Genomic DNA, 13,121 nt, shown 5'->3' on the forward strand with positions numbered 1-13,121 from the left:
AGAGCTTTCCAAATTAAGTGTACTTCTATATGATACAATTCATCATGGTGAGATGTAGTACACGCATCTAAATCGTGTAGAAGTGTATGTTTCTTTGCGACAAACCAAGACAATAGGGTTACACAATAAAATTTGGAACAGCCAACAATTTTGTTTCCCAAAAAAAGTTTGGCGTAAAAGTTCATAGGTTGTCGTTCACACTGCAAGATATATATTTTTTAATTTTACGTTTCGTTTTTTTTTTTTTTTTTTGGGGGGGGGAGGGGTGGATGAGAGGTATGGCTACCAGCAAACATCGTTAAAAAAATCGCAATCCGCCCAGCAATTCCGCTCCCAGACACTACACAGCAGTCAATGTGCTTGAGGACTGTCTTGTACCCCCCCCCCCCCAGGTCGTGACGAAAATCTCCACAAATTACCACACCTGCACAGAAAATTTGTACAAGTATCATCAAAACTTGACATACATGTATCTGGCATAAATTCACAGGATAGATCACATATTCGCATTTTATTTTTCTGTTTTTACACCCAATACACACAAACATAGCATCAAACAAACTATTGATCATTCATACAAATTTATTGTTCCAATCCCAACCCTATTCATATAAAAGTTTCAGAAAAAAAAACACAATTACTTTGTTGGTTCTTTGATTTCCTCCGTCAAATAGTTCAAGTAATTCCTGGAGAGAGAGAAGAAAGAGGATACAGTTACACACTCAATTATAAATATCATCTCCATCTGATGGAACACGGAAGGAATATTCCATATTTTGATTTCATTTCATGATAATTCCTTTTAACATGTTTTTAAGTATTTTAATTTACAAATGGAGAAGAAAAAGATATGTATCGCCTAAAGAGCTGATATTAAATAGTTTTACGGAATAATGAGCACATCATAATTATAGCCTATTGTAAAGGGATGATCTGGCGACGAATAGTGCCGTCGCATTAGTCGATTTTAAAGAGTATAAAATTTTGAATCCCCCCACAAAAAAAAGGCTGCAATTCAGCAACAAGTTTTTATTTGTGCGTTTTTATGCGCGTCATTAATATCTCATTTTGTTTTGACGTTAAAATCCTGATCGAATGTCAATAAAATAATATCACTTCGTTTCCATCTGACAATACATGGTCATTTGATACCATCACATGATCTTAAGACCAAACACAGGATATTTTAATGACGGTGATGAATAAAATAAACTGGCTTCAACCATCATACTTTAAAAAATTATCTTGGAATACTTACCAAGCAGCATAAGCGAATAGACCACTGTAGAATGCCAGGGCAATGCTCTCGCCATTCTTACTTCCTTCGAAAGGTTGCTGGAAATTCTCGGTGTTTCCTGGAAAAATTAAAATCAAATAACATTGTTTTCAATCATTACATATTAAATGGGTAAGGATCTCGAGCACTTGAAAGTATATTCATTATCATTTTATTTCCGTCTTAATCCATTCATTCTACACACAAGTTATGTGCTGGATGTTTATCCCGCTTCAGTTGTTTTTTGCAGGATTTTCTGCATTTATTGGAATATATACAAAACAAATTTACAATGCTTGAGACATAATCATAATATAGCATAAAGTACATAACCAAGTGACAATCTTATATGTAGTGACTGGAGAAAGACATAAATAAAATATATGAAAAATATATATAATAAGTAAAATGCAGAGGCAAACTATATATAAGCAAATATATGCTTGAAGCATAGCAGCCAAAAAAGTCATAAGCTATTCTTTATTATCGTGCGAAATAATTACATGGATGACATAATCATTAATCATAAATACAAGCTCAATCATAAAGATAAGAAGCTGCGGTCATCAAAGAAATGTAATGAAATCAACAATTCCACAGAGAGCTAAAAAAAAATGAATGAAACGACTGTTTGATTAAGACTAGGTAGGAAAAACGACGGGGCACCCTGTCTGACACGACAAGTTACATTCCAAGCCAAAATATAAGCTGATGAACAGATGTCTAGAAAATGGAGTTCACCATTACTTCATTGGCTGAAACCCAATTTAAAGAGAGAATCCAAGATTTAAAAAAAATAACAAAACGGATATGAAAGCGAATTGCTGAAGGCATTAGCAAATCATCACAGCTCAAAATTGATTTTCAAAAACATGTTGACGCGAAATAAAACATATTTCAATTTTAAATGATGCTACCGAAATTAAGTAAAAGGCGATTTTGCAGCGTCGAACTTTATTTATTCAGACCAGACACACACAAAATCAAAAGAATGTCACCTAGGCCGAGAGCGCTGTTTAAAAAAAAAGCACAATCGCTATTTAATCCCTGGAAGTACGTGGTTCTATTATTCTAGATTTCGAGTTTACAAGTGGGTAATCAGAAGAAAAAAAATAATAAGAGGGCCAGATATGGCGGATGAAGCAACATCTCTAAAACTATATCAGCGAGCAAAATATATTGGGATAGATTTTTATATAATAACAGTTCACTCTGTCCTTTTCCTTTTGTTTTTTTTTCTTGGCCGTTAAACTTTTTTGGGGGGCGCTACGGCCTTATACACCCCCCTGGGGGGGTGGCCCCCGGTACGCCAGTGTTTTCAACAATATGACATGGATCGCTAACGTCCATTCAATTTCAGTCATATAAATCCACACCTAAGGCTAAACTCATTCAATTATCCGTCATAAAAAAAAGAATATTCATGAAGATTGGATTGACAAAAATAATTATGCAGCACAACCTGCATGAATCTCGAAAATGTACAATAGTATACACATGGATCCTACTAGAACGTGTCGACGTCATGATTCCCTCAACGCCAAACAAAATACAAAACAATAAATAGATGAAAGGTGAGGCATTTGAGCACAGATAAAGATAACCTGTGTTGGTATCGTCTTGCTCTCCATGTCCGAGTATCCAATGATCATGACATCTTGTGACTATCTACCCTATCCTTGGCTAGATCACAAACCCCTTCATGGGAGCCACTCCCAATCTACGCATATCGTGTAGTCAAACCAGATTCATATTAAAACAAGTTATTTTTCATATTTGATGCAAAGTCTTGCAATCATGAGTATGTAAAATATAGATCCCCATACATTTGGGTCGATTCTGCATAAGCTCGCTGCCATGTCTTGCAGGCTGTCACGAACAGCTCGAGTTTGGCTAACATAGCGCGTTTGCGTTACGTTTGTATCGGGGGAACCAGTTGTCATGCGAAATGTATAAGCAATTGAGACTTGCCAGGCATAGCAGTAAAAATGTATACAGTCGTATGCAGCTTTGGCTGGATGTGATGTTTGTTCGAGGGCACATGCCGCCCTTCTCTTGATAAGAAAAATCAAATTCGTCTACCCCGTTTGAAGTGATAACTTTAAGCTAGATTTTTTTTGGGGGGGTGGGGAATATCGTGTTTTTTTAAGGATTATAACCGTAAATATTCATTTTCATTGTTTGGCATGTTTATATGTGATATTTGTTGTAGGAAATTGCGTCTTTATCGGGTGGAGCGGTGGATTTTTTTTTGGTGGGGGCAGGGGGTCAGAAATTCTTAAGAAACGAACCTACATACCATACTCCTTTTTTCAACAGCCCCTTGATGTTACCGTAATGCACGAAGAACCTTTTGACAAGGTAAACTGGTGAACTGGAATATTTTCACGATTGGACGTGTCGTCATGTGATTAAAAAAAGAAATCACATTATCATTTTTTTCTGAACCAGTGTAATCACTCTCCTAACGACTCCACATATCCGATATGGTAGCAATCGTCTTCAAGATAAGCCAAATAGGAAACCTAAAACAACGCGACTTTTTCTATGATTACCGTTATATTCATTTAGAGCAAAGACTCGAGTGTAGGCCTGGTAGTAAAAAGGTTATTCAAGAATACAAAGGTGAAAAGGACAGTCTATATAGAAAATAAAGCGATAATTTCCACCCTTTTAATAGAAAACATAATAAATTCAGGCAATACAGCAGCAGCCATCTCATGTATATTATGTAGGACACTGATTCCTTCTGTCATACCAAAAGTTCCTCTATGTCATACCAAAAGTTCAAACCATGTTTCAATAATTGCTCGTTAAAAATATTCGCCATTGTTGAAAGGGAACTCGACATAACACTGAAATTGACTGAATACAGGGCCTATACTACAGCAAAAGTGATTGTGAAGTAAGAAAGTTGACATTTAATTCAAATAATGTCTAGACATGATTGATATCGACTGCTTAAATCACATAACTTATCATTATCACACATGGTGGGCAGACCTGTTCTCTCTTCTTTTTTTCGGGGGGGGGTAGCGAAAATACTTAATAACTCTCTAAATCCACATTCGATTTCGATGACATTTTCATTGTCATGCTTGTTTTATAAGATTTTTTATATCAAATCGCATTATAATCCATGTCTTACTTGCTGGGATATACCTGTACTTGAACCATGGATTTACTTCTAGAACTCTGAAACTATACGATGTACATCTTTCTCTACAGTGTATTTCGTTTTCTTTCTTTTTTCTCGGGATGAAATATCAAAAGTGACTGAATCAGACCGATCGAACCTATTGTCATTGAGAATACAGAAACCCGAATCTAACATTGTAATGATATCCCGCTGTTTAAAATAGTTTTGTTTTGTATAGGTTATACCTGGGCCAAGACCCGGTCAGGGCGCCTGTTATCCTTGGGAGTTCGACTAAACATAACTTTCCCATCGATGTGAAAAAACATCATGTAAAAACAATGGACAGGAATAGCTGGAGAACAATCAAACTCGACCACCAATTTGTATATAATACTATCGCAAACTTGATAAAGTAACTTTATCCATATGCTAACATGCTAAAGGGGTTGGTTTATAATTTTTCAACTGCAAGACATTGAGACAGTGTGTCATCTTCATTGCGTTGCACGGGTTGCTGGCATGTACTGAAGAGAAAAGTGCACTTGACCTTAAAGGGGAAGTTCACCCTGACAAAAAGTTTATTGTAAAAATAGCAGAAAAAATAATAAAAAATATTGCCGAAGGTTTGAGAAAAATTCATCAAATAATTAAAAAGTTATTAGAATTTCAATTATTTGATTTGTGACGTCATGTGCGAGCAGCATTCCTACATAGCGAATGGTAAAAAATCAATGAAATGTCATTTTCTCAGAAAATTGAAAATGGTTTTCACTGTACCTATTGTATATCAATAGACAAATCATTTCACACCCGATCATGAATAGAAAAAAATTAAGTCATCAGGAACCATAATAAATTTGAAATTCATGCATTTTATATTACATAACACATGGGGCAGCTGCTCGTTTATGACGTCACAAATCCAAAACTTTGAACTCTAATAACTTTCTTACTCTTTAACGGATTTTCATCAAACCTTCACCAATATTTTTTACTATTTTTTCTGCTATTTTTACAACAAAGTTTTCTTCAGGGTGAACTTCCCCTTTAATGCGACACATCAAAATATTAAAAATCAAAGAATATGTGATGACTGGAAATGTTTTGAATCAAGCAGGCCTGTAGGGAGTTCAGGTTATAAATATGAAATTATGTGGAGCATGGGACCCTAAAATGACAATTTTGACAATTAAGTTTGACATGGAAACTTCATAAACTTACATGTCATAGCGTTGAATGTCCCTACACGAACTCATTTTCACAAGAATAAACTTGTACATAGGGGCGGTGTTTGACGGGAGGGGGATCGAAATGTGACGTAATAATGTCTTCTTAATCATAGTGTTTATTAATAAAGTTACTTGGCCCCTTAAAAAATGTTATACTCTACTTTATTTGTACCCGATTATTTATTTTCTTTTCTACTTTAGTTTTAACATCTAAATGAAATAGAGGGCCCTTTCATGTGGCACCGCCCCTTTTAAGTGCTGACATTTTTTTTTCTTTATTCAAATCATGTACCTGTAGGTCTCTCTGTGGGTAATACTGTGACTAGGCTAGTTCTGTTTCATCCAGATATGATTGGACATGTGTTAACATATTTGGATTAGATTATTCTTTAAATCCACTCAACATCACAGTACGAATTCACTTATGATTTATAATTTATATAATCTGATACGAGCACTGTTATTTGATATGGAAGCCCGATGTTTCTTTGGTAATGTGCATAAAATTTAATTGCGCGTTTATCTCCTGGTATAAATAAAAGCATCGATTACGTTATTTTATCTGACGTAATTTCCCATCTGTGTTATCAAATTAATCTTCCCAGTATTTCATTCATGCTAATACTGTATCCAATAGCCAATCAATTCACGAAATTTAACAAACAAAATGATATCGTGGGCACTGAAATGTGAAGCGCATGTGACTGAATACAGGTAGGACATGCTCTCTTTTTTTGGGGGGGGGCAATTGTTTTTTTTTAGGTCAAACACTAAAAAAATCACTCAAGACGATTATACGCCACTCGGTCACGACGCGACATACGTTAAGAAAAATAATCAAACAAATACCATTACCATTATCATGGCAACAGTACACAAATAAAGTATCTTGCACTCCTCATTCCAAGAACATTGCGCGTACCCCAAAGTCTCATTAATAAGAGTATTGGGTAAAATGTGAGGAAGTAGTCTGCTCCCAAGACGAGTATGTGTGCCACGGCTCATGAGCAATTGGGCCAAAACTTAAGTAGTTCGCTCCGAAATGGCAACGCAGTACCCGAAACATTTGAAGAACAAACATCCAATCCAACGATTGCAAATATGACTACTTCAAATGTTTAATGAATATTTATGAATGTTTCCTGTATTATTGTCAAATATAGAAGGGGTGGGTTGATTATAAATTAGCCTAGAAACGAGGAGACAGCATATTCTCTTTTCGGCTGAATTCGGTTTCACCAAACTACAATATAACCAAAAATTAACCACTGTGAAATCGCGTCATTTGATTGGCTGACATCAAGTTCTTACAAAAAAAAGTACAAGGCCAAGTCTAGAAACACGATTTAAAGTCGTTTCAGCTGCAATTGTCGAGGGAATGGTTGGATGTTGTGAATAGTACACTCACTTTTGTAAAAGACAAAGAAAACCCCTATCAATTTTAACAAAATTGTACGGGTTTGAAAAAAAATTATACAGACGGTCCCACTTACGTTTTCTGCAATCTATTACTTCATTTATATGAACTGCCCAGTTCACTTAAGTCTGATCCCATGTGGTGCCTCAGTGACATGATTTGTATCTGTTTCTTACAAATGTAGTTTATTATAGTAAAGCTCAATGATTGTATACTTACCCATACAGATCCAAACAAGACCCGTGCCAATGATGACAATAAGTGCCAAGATTTTAGCCACGGTGAAGACATCCTGTACTCTGGTAGCCCAAGGAACGCTCCAGGAATTCACAAATGTAAGTAGAGCTGTAAGATAAAAATATTTTAAAAAATATATTGAATACAAACTAATTCTTAGGCAGTGATTTACAGGAATCATATTTATGAATGAATGAAAAAAAATGAATAAAAACTTGAAAAATTTGGATGGGCAACGTTAGCGTACAATGTACCTGTACTGTACACAAAGTCCGTTTTAATTGGTTGCTCGTGAAAAAAAGTTTGCCCCTCCTGACAAGGTTTTCCAGTTACGACATTAATCATGGTGATGAAAAACCTCATTTATTTTGAAAATGGAATAGAAATAGACCAATAGCATGACCGTAAATAAATATTAACGAATGAATGAATTGTGGTGGTAAGAAAATGAACTTTTGAAATACAGTAATATTGAAGTATTAATACATGAATCTATAAACGAAGCGTAAATATCTCATTTTACTAAAGTAAAATGGATTAAATGAGTCATTTTGCAGGTAGAGAGACAAGTTATTATAAGGGTCATAGTACTATCAACTCCTGTCTATTGAGACTAGTTGCCTTATTTGCATGGATAGTCTCCCGCGTGAAAACATTTCCGGGTGTGTCCCATCCACATCGTGGGTTCCAGAGTTATAACCATAGAGATGTATTATTAGTATACATCTCTATGCATATAACCCGTGCAGAGCGTATTCACCACATGGGGGGGGGGGGGTGGTTCTTCTTTTTATTTGGCAACCAGTCAATTTGACTATTTTCGCCATCATAAATATTACAATATCTTTCAAGTTTGTTTTCTTTAAAAAAATTATATATATATATATATATAATATATAAAGATAAAGTAAAATTCAAATATTTATTTCTCTCTTTTTTTTTCTCTCTTCTTTTTTATTTCTTTCTCCTTGTTTGTTAAGGTACCTAATATGATTTAAAGTCGAGTAAGTGTGTCTCAGAAATTAAAACCAGGGCTTTTTACTGAAAGTATACTTAGACATATACTAGTATGCAATTAAATAAACCTCGGATGGAGATGACAGAGAAAGAAATGAGGAAAATCACAGCTCCAATCCTACACCCGTACCGGAGTATGGGGATACGTCTGTCCCGTTTATGTGAACTTCAATGTCAGTTAAGTCTAGATTTTTTTCCCGGAGACAAGACGCCTTTAAATCCTACCTACTTTGGGAGACAAGCCCTTTGGATGGAGTGTGATTTGGGCGTGTCCACTTTTAGTCTCTGATCAAATTGTTATTATTTATATATCAACAAGCGATGGGTATCGATCTTTATATTCACGTAAAAGTAATTAAAAAAACAGGTGATATCTTGAAAAAGGCCACAGATTGATAAGTGTCGCTAGACATGAAGTGTTTCAATAACAAGATAACACTCATTATGCGTCAGAGCTCGTCACACACGTTCACGTAAATGGACAGTCCTACACAGAATATAGTAACACTTCATACATATACGCAGCCATATTCTAATAATTGAATAGGCCTATATATTTTATGAGTACAGCATGGACATACTACAATAAACATCAGCAGAACAAAAGAACCTACTAACACACGTGTGACAAACACAAATCGGTTAAGTCACCCTCGGTCTGATTGTTCAAAATTTAATTTAACTCTTGCATCAATATTTGCAGGAATAACTAATAATTACCATTCACGCGAATTTGAAAACGAACAATTTAATAGGCCTATTCAAAATATAACTTGCAAAGTAAAGGAATTACGGGTTAGTCGACATGTGGGTATAGCATAACGATTTTAAGTGATTTTTTCTTTTACGTTCTAGTACTATACCCCCAAGCATCGATTGTCTTTCATGTTAAATGTACATTACTTTGTGTTGTCATGTTCCATGAAATCAAATATAAATAAACATAGAATGAATTATGATGCTGGTATATCAGTAATTCCATAAAATCAATTATGATAATAATAATAATAATAATAATAGCTGTATTTATAAAGCGCCTTTTGCCTGAGGATACAAAGTGCTGATATTATTACCCCGGCTTTAGCTCGAGCTACCATCACCGGCGCTCAGTGCATACAAGGAATTAATCCTGCCGGGTACCCATGCATCTCACCTGGGTCGAGTGCAGCACAGTGTGGATACATTTCTTGCTGAAGGAAAACACGCCATGGTTAGGATTCGAACCCACGACCCTCTGTTTGAAAGGCGAGAGTCAGAACCACTATACCACGACGCGCCCATGATGCTGGTATGTCAGTAATTCCAAACCGATTTTCACCATCGGTAAAAAAAAAAGCTTTCACATTTATTCAAGAAATACTAGTACCAAATAGGCCTACATCTCTCTATTATCCTATTAAAAGGGGTCCTTAGCTTGAATGCATACTGATTTTTTTTTGTTAAGAATTAGTATGCCTAAATATAGTGGACGCCATCGTGGACTTATTTCACTTAATAATAGTCGCCGTCAAAAGTAAACACGATTTCAATTCGTCTCAATGTGTGGAAGAGTTTGTATATTTCCCGCCATACTTTGTAGTTGAACATCAAGGTTATGATCACGTGATATGCCAGCTCGAAGCCTCTGCCTTTCATCATCAAATAAAAAATATTAATTGGCATTTTCCCTTTTGTCTCTTTGCATGTAAACAGGCACGCTCATATCGCATCGTCTGCTCTACAAAATGAGGAGTATAAAAACCTTCGTTATTCCCGCCATAATTGAAATTGAACGTCAAGGTTATTGTCATGCAAACAAGCAGAACTAAGCATCCATATTTCGTCACCTTGAATGTGAAACAATTGTCAGTCTTGGTATCTGTTCTTTGCATACAGGAATTTTATATTCATCATTAAATTCCAGTGGGGCGGATCCAGGCTTTTCATATACATGTACGTAGGTGGGTAACCGGAGTCTATAAAAAGGAATAGTAGTACTACCCCCCCCCCCCCTTCTCTATATATTTATTATCCACTCTCCATTGATTAAACTTCTCAGCAGCTTTTACAGGGCGCTTCTTTATAAGCTCAATTTTTCCCCCAATAAATTGTAAGTGATCAGATTTTCGCGCTGCTTCGGTTCAAAGATAAAAAATAAAACAATAATTTCTGCTTAAATGACGGCTTCTCTCACTTCTAACTTCTCATTTTTTCTCTCTCAATCTCTACCTTTTCTTTTTCCTTTTTCTTTTTTATTTTCCAAGACTATTCCTCATGGAATAACTTTGATTCACTAGACTGTATGACCACGGATGACTGGCAGTAGCAAAATTAAATCTTGAGCTTAAATCCAAGTCAAATTTGAATGAAATAAAACATCAGTCACTTTATCAGAAAAGCTTACTCAATTATAATTACTTTAAGTAGGATCTACATAGAATTGTCCTTCAAAATGGTACAATAATTATTCAATTTCTCTAGATCATAATTTTTTGAGCATGTTTAGTGTAGCAAATAATCTAAAATTCTAAACCAATATCATTCTGTGAAAATGGTAGCTTGACCTTGGATTGAATAACTCGGTCGTTTTGATTTCTGCTGGTATTGCAAAATTGTATGACTTCTATTCAGAAAAAAAATCCTGTAAGCACGAGTCTAGACGTCTACAAATAATATGATGCAATTGCCAAAACTCATGCGTGCAGAAAGCGGCCTGTCTGGTATTCGGTCCCATGAACTTGGTGATGGGATTTCATCAGAGAAGGCGGGTAGTTTTAATTCACAAAAATAATTATGTTCTTCAGACTTCCGCATTGTTCAAATACGATGTAAGTTACATGGTTTTGAATATAATTATGTACTACATTGTAAAATATATTGTAAAACGTGGCAAGGAAAAAAAGAACGTTGATTGTTGTTGAATTAATATGATAAACATTTGCAAAATAATATTCCCTGAGAATGTCTTGATTTGTTTTTTAATATGAACCGAGATCACCAGTCAATATCGATATCATACAGTGGCATTTTACTTTTCATCTTCCTAGAAATTATGATTTGGTTATGAGTTAACTGTTTTTCTCTTCAATATACCGTGCCTCGATATAAGCTCTTTAATTATTTAGGTCCTAAACTTTTTGGTAATTAAATAACTCTGATAAAAAATAACTACTCAATCAAAGAAAGGGGCATAGTACTTTCAGGACCATACAGCCAGTTACAATACTAATAAAAAAAATTGTACACAGTTCAGCACTTGAGGGTTATCATTTTTCACTAATCAATAAAATTGTATCGATCTCCTTGTAATAATTTCTGCTTGGTGTGAAACACATTTGGCACAAGTACAACACTCATGCTTATAAGCCTGACTTAATTAACGTGAGAGCAATTTATTGTAGGCATAAAAGTACACTGTAGGTCTATTCTTGACGACAAAAGGGGGAATTGATATCCATTTTCATGTCCGCTGCATTAAAGACTCTTAATCAGAACATCTTTGAAAAAGACATGTTTACCAACATATCAAATACCATAGACCGACATAATTTTGTAATCCAGTCTGGGGTTCTTGACAACATGAAGGCGTGTCCACAGAGATTTACAAGATATGGCAACACCTACATGTAGCAAACTTGATAACAAGTATGGCAATAACTGTTAAGCGTAAATTTGGAGGGGAAAAACAAAGGGAAACATACAAACATACCTAAATTTGAGCCATTTTGTAGGACGAAACAGACAAGCACTTAGTAATCATTTCATTTACAATACACGCAATGAGAAACTATAAATGAAGTTATGGTGAAAAGGGGTATGTTGAGGTATACTACATGTATATACGCTTTATACCAGTACCACACGTTTACTACAATTTTTGTACGCTCTTTGTTAAACGCTAGCAACCGGCGCGGCGCGCCAAATTTCCAAATTTCCCGCCCTTGTGTTTGCATGGATATGACGTGTGATTCGAAATGTAAACACTGCGCCGAGCTTGTAGTTGTCAACGACAAAGAATTCACACATTAAACATGGACATAATACTAAACTTCTGGTAACAATGGAGGTTCTTTCAACATATTGTTATAACTAAACGTATTGGGGAGAGATTCCAGAGAAAGAAGCTCATGGTTTATTATCATGTCAATCACCTCACTCACACGGCAGAGGGTTTACAACGCAAGGAAGTTGAAGACAAAAAATCGAACAAGCACTAGTCACAACATTTTCGTATGAAATGACGAAAATAAAGGAAATCAAACGAGAATCAATGTCACCCATTTTCAAAAATGAAATTCCAAGTTACACTCATGTATTAGGGTTCTAAAAAGGTCAAAATAATGGTCGGGTATTCTATTTTGGGGGGGGGGAGGGCAAAATATTTGAAATTCAATTTTAAAGGATATTTAGTGTGAAATATTAAGGTTTTCATTCGTTTATAAATTATCATCTGTACTGTGCACATCACTATTTTGTGAACATGGCATACCCTTAACTGTATAACTGCCTCATCTTACTTCAAATTTTCATGAAATTTCATGTGATGTGCTTCTCATTCTATTCCACTCAACTTGACGTTGGTGTTAATTCAGTCCTTAAGCACGTATTTAGTTCCTCCTTCATAGTATATTCGAACTCAAAGCTTGTAGTCGATATTTCCAGACCATACAAAATTCCATACATGACCACGCCTAATTGACCATTCACAATCACCCTCTACTCTCAACTTATAGTATTAGTCAAGGAGTGATGTGGTCGATTGATTTTTTTTTCTCACTGCATCAGACTATAGTGGTACACACGTCTGTCTAATGGCATTGCTTATTG

At 35.3% G+C, this 13,121-nt stretch overlaps 1 protein-coding gene across 2 annotated transcripts in view; it reads right to left on the reverse strand.

The window, feature by feature from the left end:
- Positions 1-13,121, reverse strand: part of LOC129253809 (Y+L amino acid transporter 2-like) — a 49,843-nt gene that overhangs the window by 12,217 nt on the left and 24,505 nt on the right. For both annotated transcript variants that reach the window (XM_064095379.1, XM_054892235.2), the window contains exons 2-4: positions 7,281-7,406; positions 1,259-1,355; positions 642-686 (exon numbers count right to left, since the gene is read on the reverse strand). In XM_064095379.1, coding sequence (XP_063951449.1) covers positions 642-686; positions 1,259-1,355; positions 7,281-7,406 — 268 coding nt within the window. The remainder of the gene's footprint in view (positions 1-641; positions 687-1,258; positions 1,356-7,280; positions 7,407-13,121) is intronic.

Source organism: Lytechinus pictus, chromosome 2 (genome assembly GCF_037042905.1).
Source record: "Lytechinus pictus isolate F3 Inbred chromosome 2, Lp3.0, whole genome shotgun sequence".
Taxonomy (NCBI): domain Eukaryota; kingdom Metazoa; phylum Echinodermata; class Echinoidea; order Temnopleuroida; family Toxopneustidae; genus Lytechinus; species Lytechinus pictus.